Source organism: Gopherus flavomarginatus, chromosome 11, assembly GCF_025201925.1.
Source record: "Gopherus flavomarginatus isolate rGopFla2 chromosome 11, rGopFla2.mat.asm, whole genome shotgun sequence".
NCBI classification, from domain to species: Eukaryota; Metazoa; Chordata; order Testudines; family Testudinidae; genus Gopherus; species Gopherus flavomarginatus.
Window position 1 is genome coordinate 30,160,893 of NC_066627.1, and position 19,666 is coordinate 30,180,558.

A 19,666-nucleotide genomic window follows, 5' to 3' on the forward strand; every position below is an offset into this window, starting at 1 on the left:
ACCCCTCAATTTGTCCGAAGTAGAATTGTGGAGGCCTTTCCGTAAAGTGGAGAAAAAGATAAATCAACAGTATCAAGCCTCTGCACTTACTTTAATTTTTATTAACTAATGGCAAGTAGCAATCATTAGACTTTTTGTTTAGTGAATCTCCTTGTAATGTTTCCAGTTACATCTGCTTTGATAAACCCAACACAACAGAACTTAAATTGAGAGAATTCAGGAAGCAATTGGTCTGACACTGTAATAGTATCACTATGTTGGACAATTCAAGTTTGTGTTTTTAGCTTGGACTTATTCCATGTGGTCACAGGATCTTGAGAGCATCATAGTGGGATGCAGGAACCTGGAGAGGGTTTTCAGTTGTGGGTCTAATGACCCAGGCTGGTCAGTTGAGGACATCAGGTGATGCTCTGAAACACCTTCTACCATCTGTAGGAGCAGGCTGGGGGAAAATACTGCATCTGGGAAAAAGGGACTATAGAGGGCTTGAATTGGTGCCTTTGAGGCAGGAATACTCCTTGAAGAAGGACGGACTTAAAAATTCTCACTAGGAAACTTCATGTATTCCCATATCAGTGACAGCTTAAAAAAGTTTTTTTCTTTACAGCCGCCCCCTGCGCAGTCTATGGTGCAAGCATTAGAGCTGCTGTATGCTTTAGGAGGTGAGCATGCTACACTTTCATTGTTATATTTATAGTCTGTTACTAAAGAACAAATCCAAATCAATGTGTATTTTACAGAGTCCTTTTTTTAATGTGTGTGTGGGTATTAACTTGAGTATTAACCAGATCTTTATTTTCGAGAATACTATTTGTACTAGATTCTATTGTGGTCAAAGTCCAAGACTTTGTCAATGTACCTCAGTCTTGACTTGTAAGTATCTTCTATTCCCTTTCCAAACAAGAATACCCCAGGAGTTTTAAAAAGGCTGTAAAATCTCATGCACAGAGAATAAACATAAGCCAGTCTTTAAGTGCTTTCAGAGTGGTACCCGTGTTGGTCTGTATCAGCAAAAGCAATTTATTTGTTAGTCTCTAAGGTGCCACAAGTACTCCTCTTTAACTGCTGTGATTTAGGAAGGAAATATTATTCCATTATTGTCTATTGCATAGTTTTGTGCACTTGCCTCTGAAGCATCTGATATATGCCACTGTCAGAGATGACATACTGAGATAGATGGACCACTGGTCTGGCTCGCAATGGCAGTTCTTGTGTTCCTGATTTTACAATATTATGAAGTGCTCATTAGGAACTAGGTTGGGGATACTAAGTTGATCAGTACCTAAAGTTAGGGACTTAAATTGACATTTGTTCACTTGGATAAATTGCTTGGCACTGAAGTTTTTAATTGGTGCAGTGAATATGTCTTTCATTTTGTGTTGCATGCTACAGCAGTAACAGAAACTTATAATTTTTCCAGTAAAAAGATACCACCTTCACACTCGCATTAGGAACTTTTGATAAGAAAGCTAGGGAGTAAAACAAAACAAAAACATACCTATCCTCATTTCAGAAGTATCCGAAGCAAAGACTGTGTGCTTCCCAGTTGAAACATTGGGAAGAGGGCAGTAAGTTTGAAATACATTGTGCAGGCTTCTGCGGCTCCAAGAGGCTTGTGTTTGTTTTTTCCTTGTACTCATGGGTGCCATGCTGTGACATACAGCATTAGAGCTGTAAGTTCTTTTGTGGCCATGGTTTTCCGTGTGCTCATTCTGTTCAGTAAAAACAGGAGGAGAGAGTTTTCACCTGTGAGGTATCTGATTGTTGGCAACCCTTTTGAGCTGAGAACCAGTGCTTTCCCATTGGCTCAGAAGTGTAATGCAAGGGTAGATACACAGCAAAACCACCTTAGGGAGGACTGAAACTAAGAGGGAGATAAGATCCCTGATTAGCTCTTTGGTGTTCTGCCAAAAATCCTGCACCCTTGGACAGGATCGCAGAAAGGTGCAGAGGTGTTTCCCACATGTTTTCTAGAAGTGCAAGAAATGCTGCTCACGCTGCCATTCCGCTTGGAGCAGGTTGCGTGTTTTGTTCAGATTCAAGCTGATACTCTCAGATATCCAAGGGATTTTTTGTTTTTATTTTGGAGGCAGTAACTGCAAAGTTAAAGTTGTGTTGGTGTCTGCAGTTACAATAGGGATTAAATCCCTTTTTTATGTGAGTAAACTGATGTTTAGCTGCAAATTTATATTCTTGATGCTCCCTGCAGTAAAAATAAGCCCATTCATGGATCAGGACCCCGTGGTCCTAGGCATGATACAAATACCAAACAAATGATAATCCCTGCCCCAAAGAGCTCACAATCTAAGTAACTAGTTCTTCGGGTAGAGAATGAATTTTAGTTCTTCAGGTAGAGAGTACTTAGACTGTAAGCTACAAGTCTTTTCTTTTTGTAAAATGACATAACGCTGTGCTCAGTAATAATAATTTGAAAATCAAACTGTCATCCTTCTGTTCTTTGCATCATCACCAACAGCCATCATTCTGGAGCTAGAATGTAGCTGCTGATTTAGCTACTGATGCATGAGGCAGAACAGATTGCAGCTGACTTTTCCTGTAGCTGGAATAGGCACTGTAGTGCTGATATTATATTATTTTTGTCAATGAGCCACGTAGATATAACTGAGAAAAATGGCACCCTATCACCCCAGAGACTTGTTCTGTATCTGCTAGCCAAGCCCAATCTTTTCCTCTCTTATCAATGCTCTTTTTTTCTAATAACTTGGAAGCAAATTCCACAAGAGTAGGTGGAAGTTTTCTTACAAAACCTACTTTGCAGGGTTAAATGGTTTCCAAATGGTGTATACAAAATGCATTACAGAATGTATCTCTGTGACCATTGTATTGCTGCATTGACCTTGGTGGTTCCATATATCCTGAATTACTAGAGGTGCCAGTAGAACTTAGTCATGGTTTGTGTGGCTTGTGTGTCTGCAAGAAGCTAGTGTTTATGTAAATATAGTGTTTGCTTAAAAGTACTGAGGACTCATGGGAAAGTTAATGGGTATTTATAAGAGCCTCCCGATTTCCCAGTTGGATACTTGTTAGCTCAACAAGCTTTTTTGTGAGTTTCTGCTACATATTAGCTGATGGCGCAAAGATTAAGGTAATTTTCTATGCTATTTTGGTCTGCTTTCTGAATACTTAGTATTATTCTTGCAGGTCTGGATAAACATTGTCGCCTAACAGAACCTCTTGGTATGAGAATAGCAGAGTTCCCTTTGAACCCTATGTTTGCAAAGATGCTGTTGGAATCAGGTCGGTAAAAGGCAAGGTGCTATCAATAGTCTTGTGTTGAGTATAAGATACTGTCCACCCAGGGACAATAATATTTAGTGTATCTAAAAGAAGCTGTAGTCAATTTTGCTGTGATACATAGTTAAGAAGTCAAGAAACCGTTTGATACCATAAGTGCATCCCACGGGCCTTCCTGTAATCTTAACTTCAGAGTTAGTCTATCTAGTATAACATGGCATATTTATATTCATGACCCGCAAGTATTGCACCAATGTACCTTAAAGGATTTGAAACTGATTGGTCCCCATGCCAGCAGAAAAATGCTTTGGGGTGGTTGTGCTTTTGGATCCGGGCAACATCTTTTACAGAGTTGTTCAGCTTCCACAAGGTTACCTCTTAGGTAATAAACAATAAATAGTAGTTCCTAACTGCGGGGCTCAGTGGTATAATAGGAGGCCACAATCCTGCAAAGACTCATGCACATGCTTAATTTTATGCATGGAGAGTAATCCTATTGGAGTTAATGGGACTAGTTCTGAGGATAATTTTTAAGAGCAAGTATGAGTCTTTGCAGAGCAATGAGTTAGTGCTTTAACCCCTGATTTCTGATTACCTGGTTTGAAGTGCTTACTAAGGCCACCAGTGAAATAAGTTTATCTTCAGTTGAGTCTCCAGTGAAAATATATATTCATCACAGAACCAACATACATTTCCTCACAGTTCATGCCCTGTTCTCAAGGACTGAAATATAGAGAATGGGGTATATTAGCAAAGCTGTGTGTTGGAGTGAATCTGCCCACACTGTACTGCAGGCAGAGCTGCTTTTTGATATCTTTCACAAGCTTCATAATTTGCCAAGTTCTCTTTTAAGGAAAAGAAGGAACAAACCTTTTTAAGAAAAGTTGTTTTTAATGTATGCCCAGTACATACAAGCATACTTTGTAACAAAGGCCTCTCTTAAATATGTAAAAAATCATGCATATTCTTTATTTCTGTACTCTAAGTGCAGACAAAAACGTAACAGGCATTTGCCAGTCCTTGATTCTAAGGTCTGTGTATGACAACATGCAGATGCGATGGCACAGCTGATTGCATGTATCTGATTGCTGCTGCAGGGGACTGAGTGATCCACTGCTGAGAGATTCCTAAATGTCCCCCGTCCAACTCCCCATCATACGTTACAAAAAGGGGCTTTTTATCAGCAAAGACCTCCTTTGCAATGAAATAAGAGTTCCCCCCCCCCATCGTTGCTGTAAAATACTTTCTTCTGGAAAATCTAAGGGTAAATTTCTCCTTCCTTTGTTCATAATCCTGGAAGCAAGAAACTTTATTTTCTTTCACCACTTATTTTACAGGAAACTTTGGCTGCTCCCAAGAGATCTTGAGCATTGCTGCCATGATGCAGATTCAGAACATCTTTATGTTCCCTCCAAACCAAAAGGCTCAGGCTGTAAGTTCGGTCTCATAATTTTCTTCACTTAATCCACATCTTTGAGTGTCTGCCAACTCTGCTATTAATATCTATTAGGAACATGTAAAGTCTGACGTGCTAGAGTGGAAGTGAGGTTTTCTGTCCATGCCAATACTGTTTGGTAATGGAGAAAGGGAGGCTGCATGGTAGTGAAACCTGCAGACAGTCCTTGGCTAACGATGGAGGCCTTGTACTACAGAAGGTTAGGAAAGTGTTTGGAAATGTTAGGATCATAAGTTGATAGTAGTCCGTTTTGTGGTGCATGGAAAGGAAGATTGTCCGTTTTGAACTTCCCTTTGAGAGAAAAAAGTAAATTTATTTTCAGGCTGATAAAATTATTTAATATGAAATGGTTAATTCAGAGGTAGAAATCCTGCTGAGTCTAATCTTGCACACAGTAAGTAAATCCCATTTCCTTTGTGCAAATGAGTTTTAATTTCAGTTTTAGAGTTCTGCCTTGAAAATATAGTATGTTGGATAGCGAAACATGCATATCAGTTAAGGGAGAGGTGTTACATGATAAGAGTTAAAGGTCACTAAATACTCAAGACAGTAAAAACTGAGGGTAGCGACCTTTGGAAAAAACTAATTTCTATATAAAAATACATTTCTTCTCTTTTTTCCAGATCAGGAAACACAGAAAATTTGCTGTGGAAGAGGGAGATCATCTCACTATGCTTAATGTTTATGAAGCTTTTATTAAAGTAAGCAGGTTAGAGTGCAGGTGGATTCCTGAGGATGAGGAAGGGGAGAGGGTGGGTTCCAGTGGTTTTAATGCCTGATGCTCAAAACTAAGGGCAAGTCTACGCTACAAACCCTACTTCAGCGCAGCTGCAGTGTGTCTGGTGAAGATGCTCTATGCTGACAGGGGAGTGCTCTCCTATCAGCATAATTACTTCACCTCTGCAAAAGTCAGAAGCTATGTCAAAAGGAGAGCATCTCCCCCGACACAGCACCAGTTTGGACAGCGCCTAGGTTGCTGTAACTTGTCACTCGGGGGTGTGTGTCTTTCACACTGCTGAGCAATGTAAGTTAGATCGACTTAAGCATTAGTATAGACCTGCTATAAAAATCCTAGAAGCTTGAGCCTATGTAAGCTATGGACCCAAGGGTCTAATATACCTTTTTGTTTAATTAATTAACGGCTACATTTGTCACAGATGCTCACATAATCCCACTGTGTTGGCAAGACGTAAAGTCTGTGGCTGTGTAAGGCACAGGCCCTTAACTGTAACTTCCATATCTTCAGTTATCCTGGGACATTCAAAGGAACATGGAAATTCTTGTTCTCATTTACTGTCTGTTGATAGTTTTGAATTTCAATGAAAGTTGGGCACCTAACTCCTCCAAGCTCCTTTTGAAAATCCCATCCCTAATCATTATATAAAGTCTTGTCAATGGCTTAAAGTGCTTGGTGATCGGTGAGGTTTAATTGAAATCTTAGTGCTTGTCTAAATACTCAGGTTGTACATCCTTAACTGTACCAGGATAGTACATGTGCTGGGAAAGGTAATAAGCTATACTAATGTAAGGCACATATATAACTGTGTCTGCACTAGGAGCTCTACCCTAACCGAAGTTGTTACACTGTTACAAAAACTGTGTATAGACCAGGCCTTAAATGTATTTTGAACTGATTATCTTTGTGCATGTTGGAAAACAAAGTACAGAGATGTCTACTTGTGGCTTGGGCCAAAAAAAAAAAAAAAAAAAAAAGACTCAGATTTAATTTATACTGAGATGAAGCACTTTTATGTGATAGTATGAAATAGCTGACACTGTTCTCCCCCACCACATCCCAAGAAATGAGTCAAATATATTAGGAAATAAGTGCTGGAAATGAGTTTATGAACTGGAAGCCATTATTTCTATTTGAAATACAGTGTGCAGGCAGTAGCAGTTCATATGCATACTGGCTGCAGTTAACTTCCCACTGCAAATCGGTAAATACCAGAACACAACACAGTGGTTGGGGAACAGAACTAGATTACACTTTGCAGTAGGGAGATTTACTGTGGCATTTGTAACTGTTCTTGTATTGTTGTTGCTATACAGCACAGCAAGAGTTCTCAGTGGTGTCAGGAACACTTTCTAAACTACAAAGGGCTTGTCAGAGCAACCACTGTGAGGGAGCAGCTGAAAAAGCTTCTTGTCAAATTTAAAGTACCAAAGAAATCCAGTGAAGGTAGGAGCCGCTGAATGAGGATTTGTGTGTCATACCTGTTGGAGTTTATCTGAATATTGAGTCGCCCAACTGTCGATTTATTTTCTTACTACATTCAAGAAATACTGTTGTCTTGTCAGCCTAAAAATAATGTATGTTAAATAAAACTGGGATTTCAAAATATACTTTTCCAAAGCATCACTTGAGCCCATTTTTACAATTAGAATTTCTTCAAAGCTTGGTGGCTTAATTGATAGCAGCAGCGTTGTGTAGTGGTAATTAATAATAACTTCATAGATAAAACCTAATGAGAGATTTTCACGCACCTCCCATTTATACCTTTGACAATCTCTCATTACGATCAAGGCATTGTATAAACATTTTGGAGCTGATTTTCAGTTGTGCTGAACACCCCTAGCTCCTGTTGATTTCAGTTGGAGTTGCAAGTGCTCACCACCTCTAAAAATCACTGTGCAACCACTTAATCCTCATAGTACCCTGTGAGATTGCTACGGTTGGTACTATCTCCAGGGGAGGTACTCTGGCACCTTTGTTTTTTACATAGTAATTGAGATTTATTGTGAAACCGGAGAGAGGGAAATAAAGAATCCTGAGTCTCTTGCTTTTGATGACAGAGCAGTATTTAGGAGATTTTTTTGTCATTGCATCAGCTCTTAGTTTATCAAATACATTTTGCAGAATAACATGTCAGTTCCCTTCTTTAGGTGACCCAGATCCTGTTCTGAGGTGTATCGTTTCTGGATTCTTTGCTAACGCAGCTAAATGCCACTCCACTGGAGCTTACAGGTAAAATATGTATGTAGATCTATATAATTCCTTAGAACTGTCCTTTTATTTAGCATGCTTCTGTGAATTGACAGATCTGGATAGTCAACAAACAGATGCTGCTCTAGATAGACTAGCAAGAAAAGTTTTGTTGGCTCATTAAATTAATGAGGTCTTGCAGTGTCACATGTAACAGTTTCCAAATGCTGTTTGCTTGTTTATCACCTCTCTTGTTGGTTAAATGATGACAGTTAGTAAGGTTGATAGAGGGGAATTGTTAATAGTTACTAACTAACGTGCTAATGTGAGCAGGAACTATAAATGCTTCAATTCCATAGCACCTCCAGTGCACCTTAATCCAAGCCTGCAGGACCTTGTTCTTGTGATTTGGGCAGAAAACCATTCAGTGTTAGGGTTTATCTACACATGAAAAGTATTTTGGAATGATGTAGGGTATGAATTTAAAGTGAATTAATTATTCCTGATGAACTCCATTTGTTGATATTCATATTTTGGAATAAGAATGTCTATAAATGGAGTTAATCAATCAGGAATAACTCCTCCTGTAGACAAACCCATAGAATGATAACTCCAAACTTTTTCACTGGTGTCTTGGCCAGAATTTGGGCCTGATCTCTGCAACTGAAAGGCCAGTGCATTAGCTTTGCACCTTTACCTTGCTCCAGCTCTTTCAGTACTCAAATTTATTAGCATTTTGACTGGGGCTGAAAGGTCACCAGTAAATAAATTTTAAGAATAAATTTGCAATTGCTAAATCTGAAATAATACCCTCTCTTCAAGGACTATCCGTGATGACCAGGAACTGCACATCCATCCCACCTCAGTGCTGTATGCAGAGAAACCTCCTCGCTGGTAAGCTAGAGCTGGTTTCATTTGTCTGCCTAGATCAGGAGACACTCCACATCAGGCATTGTTAGGAGATTCCCATTAATAACTCCATTCTGCATCAGTGTAACAAAACATCTGGAAGATCCTGATTCCTGGAATGTAAGTTCAAAGGAGGCTTCTTCAGTCTTTAGGCAACACCCAAATAAAACTGCTAGGTGGGGAGCATATGGAAAAGTGGCATTAACATGGTACTAAAAAGTATTAAGAGCTGTGAAGATGAGAAAGGGGAGGCAGGTGGCCCCTTCCTAAAAAATACCAGAATGCAGAGCCTTGTGCTGCAGGTAAAATCACTCACAGGAATTGCTCTCTGAGGAGGGTCCCTTGACCCATTGGGAAGGCTATCTTAGTTCAGTGATGTTGATGTTAATGTGGAGGCTAATGAGGCCATCCCATTTAAAAAGACAAATTTGAACGAAACAAGATAGTAGTTACTTTTATTACACACTTTTATATAGTGCAGTAAATGTACATGACACACCGGGACACTGTTCCTCCTCCAGGAAGTTTGCGATCTAAAATGGAAGAGACAAAATACTTCAGGAAAAGAAAGGTGTGACAGTATAAACAGATTTGTGGAAGAAGTGACTAGAATCACATTTTAAAACCCACATGTCCTCTTGGGATATTACATGTTTGTGTGTCATTGATTTCCATATCAAAAGTGCTTAGTAAACAAATGAAAATGTTTTTCTAATTAGCAGCCTAGCAACTGCAGCCTGGGCTCCTGGAGTTGAGCTAGGTTCTTGCAACCTTGTGCATAATCACCAGTGAGAAAAACTTTGCAGGCTAAATTAGGCTCTCAGTGACACCTGTGCAACTTGATTGTCTTTGAATAGTATCCTCAGTGACACCTGTGCACAGCGTTTGCACCGGTGTAACTGATTGGAACTTAGCAATCAATTCTGTTGATGCTCAAGATGGAGATAGAATTCAGATCACTCAGTCTTAACTGTGCTGGTTCTATTAGAACTTACCTCCTTCAACTTCCTTCTACCTCCACTTGTTTAGTTGTGCTTTTAGGGCATGTTATGTGTGAATCAATATACTGGGCTATAGACAGTGTTTGCTGGGTTGATTTGGTTTTGCTCTTTGTAAGGGAAGAATGTAGTATTTTGCTCTGTGTTTTGTCTATCAACTGTGAGTATAGTGACTTCTGACTTCTTGTTTTAATTTGGTTTTCCTCAAATTTTAGATGCATTCGAATGGGTCAGTGGTTGTCTTGGGGAACAAGAGAAGAGTGAGAACTTTCCTCTTGCTTCCATTCACTAACCTTCTGTTCTCAAAAGAGTTCCCCCCTCTAAGCAGCATGGCGATTGCTTTGTCTTTTTTGTTGTGTATGGAAGATGGCTCCGTGTGGTGAGGTTATGAACTGGATGCGTGAGAGAGCAGGGTGTGAGACTGGAGATGATTTAGTCCCTGTGGAGGGTCATTGTAACAGGCCTTAGAGAGAACTTTCCTGCATTCTTGGCAATGGCTGCCTAGGATGTAGCAGATTATTTCTAAACTGGCATGCTTGCTTTCTAAAGCTTGAAGCAGTGTATGTCCTGGCATTGTTCAAAACGCTTTTCCTCCCGTAAGCCTTGTCCTGACTAGTGCCTGCAGTCAGGGATCCCACCGTCATATTAAGTTGTGGAGCGTTACTAAACTCTGATGGGCCTAGAGTTTTGCACTCAACCCTTGACATCCTTCTCAGTCACACTCCACCCACAACACCTAAAATCTCCCCTTCAGAGGTGTTTAGTATGAGAGCTCTTGGCCCCAGAATTACAAGTTCTCCTCCCTTTTCTTCTTGTTACTCCCTCCCCTTGGTCTGTTCTTCCAAATGGTTTTGTGGAGATATTTTTTTTAGTGGAGTTTGAAAAATCTTTTTATTGCCCTGCCTCTGAGCACCTTGGTGGGCGTGGGTTGGAGGGCATTTTGTAATTGACGCTCCTGCCACACAGCAGAGACTACCCAATGGCATCTTCTACGTGAAATAACTCTGTAATCTCTGTAGTGTGGAATGTTCAGACAATCAGAGACAAGTCCCTCTATGCTATATAGCATAGTCTCATTTTTTCTCTCTCTGTGTTTTCAGGGTAGTCTACAATGAAGTCATACAGACCTCCAGGTACTACATGAGAGATGTGACTGCTATTGAATCCACTTGGCTATTGGAACTGGCACCTCACTTTTACCAAGAAGGAACGGTACGGACTCGACATAGACACCAAATGGTATCATTGCTGTATTGACAGCTCTTGTACTTAAAGCTTTTTTATTTTTCCTCCACTATTTTTCTTTTGTTTGGTGGGAATAGAAACGACTTGGGGTGTAACTCATTTAAGGGGATTTAATATATAGAACTCTGCTTTGCATTACCCTTGCAAGAGCTCTGTTTACCATACAGGAGTACAGCCTGTCTGGACGCTAGCTCAGAGTTGCATTTGTCCATTTGAAGTCCATTTGGAAATTCAGCACAGAACTAGTCTATCCTCAGAGATATGTGTTCAGTAGCACTTCTCTCAGCAGTTCTGTTGACTTGCTGTAGGTAAGTGTAAACTTGAGATGGCTCAAATCGTCATGTGCCTTAAAGTTTTTCTTGGCAGTACCCACCACTTTTTTATTTCAAGCAAATAAATGATAATTGCTCTGTTACTTAGGAAAATAGATTAGAAGTTAAAATTTGGAAAGAAGTGTCCTTCTATGGATAAACTTAATACAAGTTTATTTGTGTACTTAGCATCTTACATTAAAGAGATTGGTTCAAGACGTGAGGTAGCTGGATGTATAGTTATATAACATGTATTCCTGAGGCCCCAAGGCACCATAACAATTAAATAGCAAAAATTAGGCTTCAGGCAGTTAAATTGGAAGTTGATTAGAGCCACAGGACCTGAGTGAGGAGTACTGTCGTGTTCTTTCGCTGTGATCTTTGAAATAGTACATCCCTTTTTATTTATTTATTTATTTAAAAGGGTAATTGTTTTGCTTCCCTGTACACAAAGTGGTTCAAATGCACAAAGTGAAATAATAGAAAAATGACCCACATTGGCAGGTACCAATAATGACAGCAAGCACCACATTTTCAGACAGATGTTTCTTATTTTTTTCCAGTTGATGCTATCCCTCTAGCTAAAAGCCTATTTAAAAAAAAAAAAAGCTTTGCTCTGGGCCTGAAAGTAGCCAAACTCTGGCCCTAGGCCCCTGAAAGGAGTAAGTGCCACAGGCAGGAACACTCAGCAGAGAGAGCCCTGCCACCAGTTCTGAACAGCAAGAGCATCCAGCAGATAACTGCTTCAATGGGGAACAGGGAAAGAGGTGACTTCTTAGGTAATAGGGTCCTAGACCAATGGCACATCCTGCATAGTATCCAAAAGCAAACAGGTAACTAATGCAGAACATGAGGCATTGGCACAATAGCCTTGTAGCATCTCAGAGGCAAGTTGCTGCATTGTGTTCCAGCTAAAACTTATGAATCCTCTTCAAGGGTAGCCCTAAGCAGAGCTTGTTGCTGTAATGTAGCTTGTGAATGATGTGTGTATATCAATCACTATGACAAGGTCTCTCTCAGAGAGAGGAGATGCTGCAGTCTCTTGATTGACCCTGCATGAATAAAGGCCGTACAAGTTCTTGCTATCTGGGAAGACAGGAGCAGTGACAGATTGAGTATGGCCCCTGAATGTCATGAGTCATATCCACAAAGAGCATACATGTACATCTCCAGTAGCTGCCACTTATTCCTGCGAATTTTCAGCACCTCGTCTTGTTTAGACTTTGCTCTCATTCATCTACCCACCTTCATTAGGCACTGTCAGAGCAGTCTCGATAGAGTGGAATATTATCCCTGTGCTTGTGACACTGAAGCTAGTCTCTGCAATAGCAGACTGTACATAAACACTGAGCAGTAGAGGTGACCAAATGGATGTCACGTGTGTGATCATTCAGGGAAGAAGACTAATTACTCAGTCCTAACCTTAGTGGAATTTGAGAGGTACTTACTATAAAGCAATGCCAAACAGCCTCATTCCACATGCATCATGAGATTCTGTGTGAATCTTCATAAAGCTCTTCTGATGGGCAACATTCCAGCAAAACAATGATGTGGGAGTATCAGTGGCAAAGAGCCAAATTCTGGTACTTTTCAGGGTGGCCATAAAATGGGCACACAAAGAGCAGTATTGTTGTGAGGCTCTATTCAAGCCAACCACTACCATCTGTGCAGGAGCAATCTGCATGGAATAGGAATATGCAGCTCCACTTGTGGAACAAGCCTCTTCCGATGTGGAGGGATCCAGAACGGAAACCTGTTAATCTGTATTGGAATGAGATCTGGTATTGTGATGCTCAAATGCAGGACAATACTGTAATAAAAACTTCAGACATGATTTTTCAAAAGATCAAGTGAAAATTACGTGCCTAATTTACCTGAGCAAATTCCAAAGTTGCACATGCAAATAAGAGAATTGGATGTGGAAATGTAGCTAAATAGCCATGTGTGTGTGGTGTTTTTTTTTTGTTTTTTGGGGAGGGGCGGGGTTTCTGCACACTAATTTTGCATGTAGTTTTGCATGCATATTTGTGAACTTGACCTCTTGAAAATCTGATCCCTATTGTCCATATCTTGGCGACACTGAAGGAGTTTTAGAGAAGTTTATCCTCTTAAAGATTCGATATGCCTATGAGAGCTTCTTATTATTTCATGGTTTTGTGAGTTCATTTGTTAGCAAGACATAGCAATGTGAATACGGCAGAGCATTGGCATTATGTCCATGTAAGTGATTTCAGAGATTTTCTAAAATGTGAAACTTGGATAATTCATCTGTTTATATAGGATGTTTACCATGCTATAAATGGACTTCTCAGGTGATTTGTAGATTTCAAGGCCAGAAGGAACCATTATGATCATGTAGCCTGACCTCCTGTATAACACAGGCCATAGAACTGACCCAGAATGATTCCTAGATTGAAGGGTCTCTACTGAGTATTCCATAATTTGCTTGGCTTAGGTGGTAATGACACTGCAAGGCAGGCCTTGGGCTTCTGTTGCTGCTGTTCAATACACGTGCCTCAAGCATGGCATTAGAAGGAAATGAGTCAACATTCCCACTGGAATCCTTGTGGCTCAGATCTTTACATGGATTATGATTAATTTGGAAGAGTTGGTGTTTTACACTATACCGATGGCTTAGGACCTGCCTATCTGGAGTGACTATCTCCCTCCCTGTGCGATATTGCCACCATTATGATGATTGAAAATGCTTGATCTAAAAGCTCCTTTGGTTTAATAGAGACAGAACTGCTAGCAGAGTGTTCTCAGTGATGACTTTAAGACTTCACTCCACCACCATCACCCTCTTGTTTGGTCTGAAAGAGATCAAATCTGTTCAGCTTTGCCACATGCCCTAAGAATCATTTTCATCCTAGGGAGGGGAAGGTTTTGTTGTTTTTCTGCTTGCCTTTCCCCTTTTACCCCAAGACTTAGGTGAATTTGCTGAATGTATAAAAGATAAACATTGTTTTATATTCGATCTGTGGTGCCTAGAGCCTTGGTTTAGTTTCACTTTGACTTTTTGGGGTAAAAATCAGAATAAATGAACTACTTAATTTTGTTATAGCATATTTCACTAAGGGCGTGTCTACACTGCCCTTAAATTGGGACTATGGGAGTGTGAATAGTGTGAGCACCAAAGTGCTGTGCTGTAACTTCTCTGTGTGGACACTGCGAGCGCCAACTAAAGGGGGTTTCTAGTTCGCATTAATGTAGACCTGTGTGAAGAGGATTGCGTTAGTGCAAACCAGGAACCTTTTAATTGGCACCTGCGGTATTCACATGGGGAAATTACAGCACAGCACTTTGGTGCACACTGCTGCTCACACCTACGTTGGGACAGTGTAATCATAAACCTAATCTCAAAACCCAGTGTGTAGTTAATACAGAGTTAGTAGCAAAGGAAGCGAGAAATTACAGGCAATAGGCAAGGAATAAAATACATTAGTTATTTGGGGTGTGGGGGGAAGCCTTGTTATGGCCTTGCCTGTGTTCTGTAAGACAAACAGGAGCTGCAGGGGAGAGGCCAAGTGAAAGGACAGGGTGGTGGACAACACTAGGTAAGTGGGGAGGGATATAGAGAGGAGGTTTGTGAGGTAAGATTGGGCAAATTCATGGAGGGTTTTAAAAAAAAAATATTAAGTGCTCCTAAGTCCCCTGTGGGGTCTTCTCTTCTGTTAATCATGAAACGTGCTGTTCACATGACACTAATATAAACCCACTTAGGTGATCTCTGCATTGATGCTAGTCTCACAGAAGTGTGATTGTACAAGCTATTTGCAGCCAGTTTGATCCCACACAAAGACAAGTGAATATGAACTGCGACGCTCCCATATGAAAGAGTTTTTGTTGGCTACATATATTAACATACAGTTAACTATAGATGTTTGAAGAATACGTTAAACTTTCCTCATTTTTAAGGAATAAAAAAATTCCCCCCACTGGTGATGATGGAAGAGTCCACAAGGGTACAGGGAAGAATGTCTTTCAAAGAGGCGTTGGGAAAGCTCACTAATTCAGTATCTTGCTGAAGTGTCTTAGTTGCTTTTTAAGACACACAAATGGCAGATGTTAATTTATAAATAACTCTGCTGCTTTCTCTTTCATGGACTAAAGGTACCAGAATCTCCATGTTATCCTTGGTGCACCATAAAAACATATGACTGGATGCTTGCAGAAGCAGTGGTATTTGAGTACTACAGGCTAACAAAAATAAATCACTCAAACATCTGTAAAGTTGTTGTCTCATGTTGAAACCACTTAGGTCAAGATATCATCGACTGGGAGTGCTTAGCAGAGAAATCTTTGTGGCACACTAAGAAGTTTAAGGGTATGTCTTCACTCCCGGTCGGATCGGCGGGCAGCAATCGATCCAGTGGGGATTGATTTATTGCATCTAGTGTAGACGCGATAAATCGATCCCCGAGCGCTCTCCCGTCGACTCCTGTACTCCAACTCGGTAAGAGGTGCAGGCAGAATCAACGGGGGAGCGGCAGCAGTCGACTTACCGTAGTGAAGACACCATAGTAAGTAGATCTAAGTACGTCGACTTCAGCTACATTATTCACGTAGCTAAAGTTGCATAACTTAGATCGATCCTCCCACACCCTAGTGTAGACCAGGCCCCAGAAACATTGGAACCTTGATACCTTCAATCACTAGGTCTAAAACAAATTATCCCTGATCAAAAAGCTAATCATGTTTTTGTTTTTATTTTTATTTTTTCGGTTCCTGTGGTTTGGTCACAAGCATGAGCAGTAATCACATATGCTTCACTCCTTAAAGTGAATGTACCTTTGAGGGATTGTACCCTTTCTTGGGTCCTCTTCGGTATACACTTTCTCCATGGCACTTTTTTCTTTCCTATTAGATTTTAAGGGTGAAATATTCAAAGGGCGAATAGAACTGCCGCTGCAGCATTAGTAAATATATCATTTTGCATGCACACATCTGGTAATTACACCATCAGGCAAGTAGGTAGAGGTAAATACTATTTTGTGCATAGAAAATCTGCATTAGTAAACACTGATGAGTTGCTTCCTCTTGCAAATTGTTTAAGTATTAATGTGTGCACTAGGACCAGTTAAATACCTTAGGGAAAATTTGGCTTTTGGAGTTTCTGCATTTATTTCCAGAGGATCATTAAGATTTGATGATGCATTTTACCAAAAATAAAACAAACAAACAAAAAAACCCACAACCACAGAAACAACATGATTTATGTTGATTTTATAAAGTATTCTGAACTACAGATACGGAGACTGATTCAATACACTGTATTTGGATTTTTATGAGATTGTGCCATATGTATTAAGCACTTTTTTTTTCTTTCTCTTACAGCATCTTTCCTTGAAAGCAAAGAGAGTTAAAGTAGATGACCACTGATTTGATGTGCCTGTTGAGCCTTGTGACATCAGATGCAAAACCCACCACTAATTCAAAGCTGGCTACAGTCCATTCAGTAGTCAGTTCATTTAGCGACCTGACCCCACATCAATTAAATGTTTAAATGCCTGCCAGGATCCTGTAGGGCTTTATGCATGACCAATACATTGTAAACCTAAGTAGAGCTTGCATTGTGGACTTATTATTCCTTGGCCTAATTGACCACTCTCTGTAACCTGGATATGTTGCTCTTTTTAATAGGTAGACAAATGATCAGAATATAAATGGGGAGGGGGAGACACAGGACCACAAAGACTCAAAACCTCCAGGAAAGAAACCAAATGCTTAGCATGGTACAGCATGCTTTGAGAGAGAGGACCAGGGTTCAGGATGCCCCGCTTCCCATTTCTTGGAGCACTGTGAATATTGCTGGCCATCCTGAGACTGCCTGCTGAAAGTGGGTAGATGGAGGACAATGAGTTGGCCCTTAAAATGTAAGAGGCTGCCATGGAAACCTTGATACTGTGTTTAACTGTGCCTAATTCGTATGATGTTGCCCTGAAGCTGCAGAATCTTCCTCTCTGTGAGTCAAGCTTTCCCCATCCTGTAACAATTGTTCTGTAGATAGTGCTGTATTTGAAATTAATGGTTTCCATACTTGAAAAACACTATTCAGCAGTAGGGAAATCTCTTTGGGTTTGCTGTTGCTCTGCCGTTTAGGAGGGGGCTACATTTTGATCAACCGTGAGATGTTTGCACGTGTTCTGTTGTGGAACAGGATTTATGCAGGCTCACAGGTGGGGCTTAGCTTTATTTTCTGAGTAAAAATAAATGTGCCAGCCTCTCTTAACACTTAGAATCCTCATGAGATTTCAGAAGGGAAACCTCATAGGAATGCTGCTTTTAGCAAGATTCAGCAAAGATTAAAATGCTCTGTACTTCCCTCGATCAGGAACATAGTCCTTTATATATTTTTATTAAAACAATATACTCTTTGCTGTTGAGGACTCTCCTCCTCTTGTGCCAGTGGGACAGGGGTATTTTCAGCAGCTAGTGGTTTAACTGAGACCCCATGACTGTCTTTTTCATAAAGAACATTACCCCTTTGTGTTTAAGCACAGTTGTTTGGGTACATGTGTATTTATTTTTCTTACCCTTTTGAATGATATTTATTTTAGAAACGTGGTTTGAGAGTTTTATTTTTGTAAGGACAGTAGTTTGGTTGATGTGCTTCTTTGGAACATGTTAACTATATAATTTTATTTCCATTTCTAAGAAGTGTGTAAATAAGTGAAACTTTCTACATAGAATAAATGTCTTCTTGCCATAGGGCTGCCTTGCACATCATTTCTCAAAACTTCATTTACATCGCTGCCTCCCACAAAGCTTGTTCTGTCGTGTGAAGTGTGTGGTCTGTGCAGTGTCTAGGTCCTCATCGCCAGCGCAAAAAATAAGTTCTGTTAGCCTCAGTGTGTGGCACTGGGAGTATGACAAACTGTCTGTCCCCCCCCCCCCCCCCGCCCCCGGATTTCCCAGTGCAACCCATCTTCTCTGTATCTTTCTCTTAGATTGTAAGCTCTTTGGGGCAGGGAGTGTCTCTGTGTACTGTACTGTGGGAGGAACACCAAAAGCACTAAATAAAAAGATACAATGTAGTTTTTTCCTCTTAAAGGGGAAGAGAGAGAGAGCTGAATACAAAGACTTGTAAACTTTCCATGTTGCTCTGTCCTCCGGAAACATTCTCTAGAGAAATAAAATAATTGAATCAAGAAGGCTTGAGAATATATCCCTTCCCACACACCCAACTAGTTAGCTAGTGATTATTGCCATTCTTCCGTGATTGTAGCATGCTGATCTGCATTGGGATGTGGCCACGCAGAGCATCCAATTAATTTGGCATTTCTGGGAATACCAGGTGCACTTGAACTCTGTGCTCCAGAGGCCGACACTGCTACATGGCCAATGTTTCTTCCTGTTGCAAAATAATTTGATTCTTGATCCTTTGAATCCTTGTACCTAGCGAGGCCTTTATGACTCATGCAAAGTTAGGAGCACAGAGATTTTAAAGTGGTGTCACAACATGTAACCAGTTGCGTCTTCAGTTGAACAAGTGGAATAGGTCTGTATAAGAAATCCCAGTCTCCCCAGTAGAAAAATTACATAAGTTTCCACTGTACTAACAGTGCTAGAGGCAGCACCCTGTCAGAACAGACGCACTTGATTCTGAAGATTTGGGCCAAGGGTGACTAATGATACTGGCTTCCTTAATATCTTGGTATCCAAACAGACAGCTTAACAGAAAAGAACCGAGTACAATGCCCACACCTGTCTGAAAATCAGTCCCCTTTAAAGGGCTTTCACCCACAGTGTGAGGCTACTAAAATGACTAGTTGCTTTGTGAAATTCAGGCCTTAGGCTTTGCCTGCTTGATTCATAGTACTGTGTTTTAAATAAGTTTGGTTACATAGACTGATAATGCTGGCTTGAAGCAGGCTCTGTGCAACACAGTCTTAGCAGAAACATCATTGGTGCTGAAGGGAGGGTGATTAAGAGTATTATGCTCTTGCATCACCAAAGCTGTATTTGAAGAGATGTTTCCTGTAAAAATAAAGGAAGTTATAGCTCTCTCACTATCCACTGAAGTTAGATGTTAAATGACCCTAAAGCAATAGAAGGTGCCGTTAGTATTTCTGCATAAGACCTTCACTGTATTGATAGCCTACTATAAAAAAAGGATTGCCAGTGGTAGAAATAATATGAAGCTAATTGGAGTAGAAATTCAGTCAAAGCAATAGCAATTGAAATGCAAATCACTTCCCAGAAATTAACGGTGGCTGTGACAAATTGATGGGGAAGCAGTCACAGCTGTGGCCCATTCTTCAGCCAGTCCCAGGAAGAGGCATATGCTAAAATGAAAATGAAAAGCTCAGGCAGATGGATTTAAGGTGATGCAGTTTCCATTAGTTCTGTAGCCATGCCCTGTTACACCAGTGCCCAGTATATTAACCAGGTTGCCTGCAGATTCTACTTGGCTTATTTTATTTAAAAAAACAACACCACTAGAATATTGCTTTAATTTCAGGGTACAGTGCTGTACCTTAACTCCATTTTGTGCCCTTGTTCCTGACCACAACATTCACCATCCTTATGGGAACTTTACATAATCTGTTCATGGCAGATTCGT

General features: G+C 40.4%; 1 protein-coding gene across 2 annotated transcripts in view; it reads left to right on the forward strand.

Moving 5' to 3' along the window:
* Positions 1–17,811, forward strand: part of DHX35 (DEAH-box helicase 35) — a 46,213-nt gene extending 28,402 nt beyond the window's left edge. The window contains exons 14-22 of one of the 2 annotated variants that reach the window (XM_050917313.1): positions 608–662; positions 3,163–3,258; positions 4,593–4,687; positions 5,335–5,412; positions 6,764–6,893; positions 7,598–7,679; positions 8,460–8,531; positions 10,645–10,783; positions 16,438–17,811. In XM_050917313.1, the coding sequence (XP_050773270.1) occupies positions 608–662; positions 3,163–3,258; positions 4,593–4,687; positions 5,335–5,412; positions 6,764–6,893; positions 7,598–7,679; positions 8,460–8,531; positions 10,645–10,783; positions 16,438–16,482 (792 nt within the window). In that variant the 3' untranslated portion in view covers positions 16,483–17,811. The remainder of the gene's footprint in view (positions 1–607; positions 663–3,162; positions 3,259–4,592; positions 4,688–5,334; positions 5,413–6,763; positions 6,894–7,597; positions 7,680–8,459; positions 8,532–10,644; positions 10,784–16,437) is intronic. The other variant, XM_050917315.1, reaches the window with a different exon arrangement.
* Positions 17,812–19,666: the final 1,855 nt, after the last annotated feature.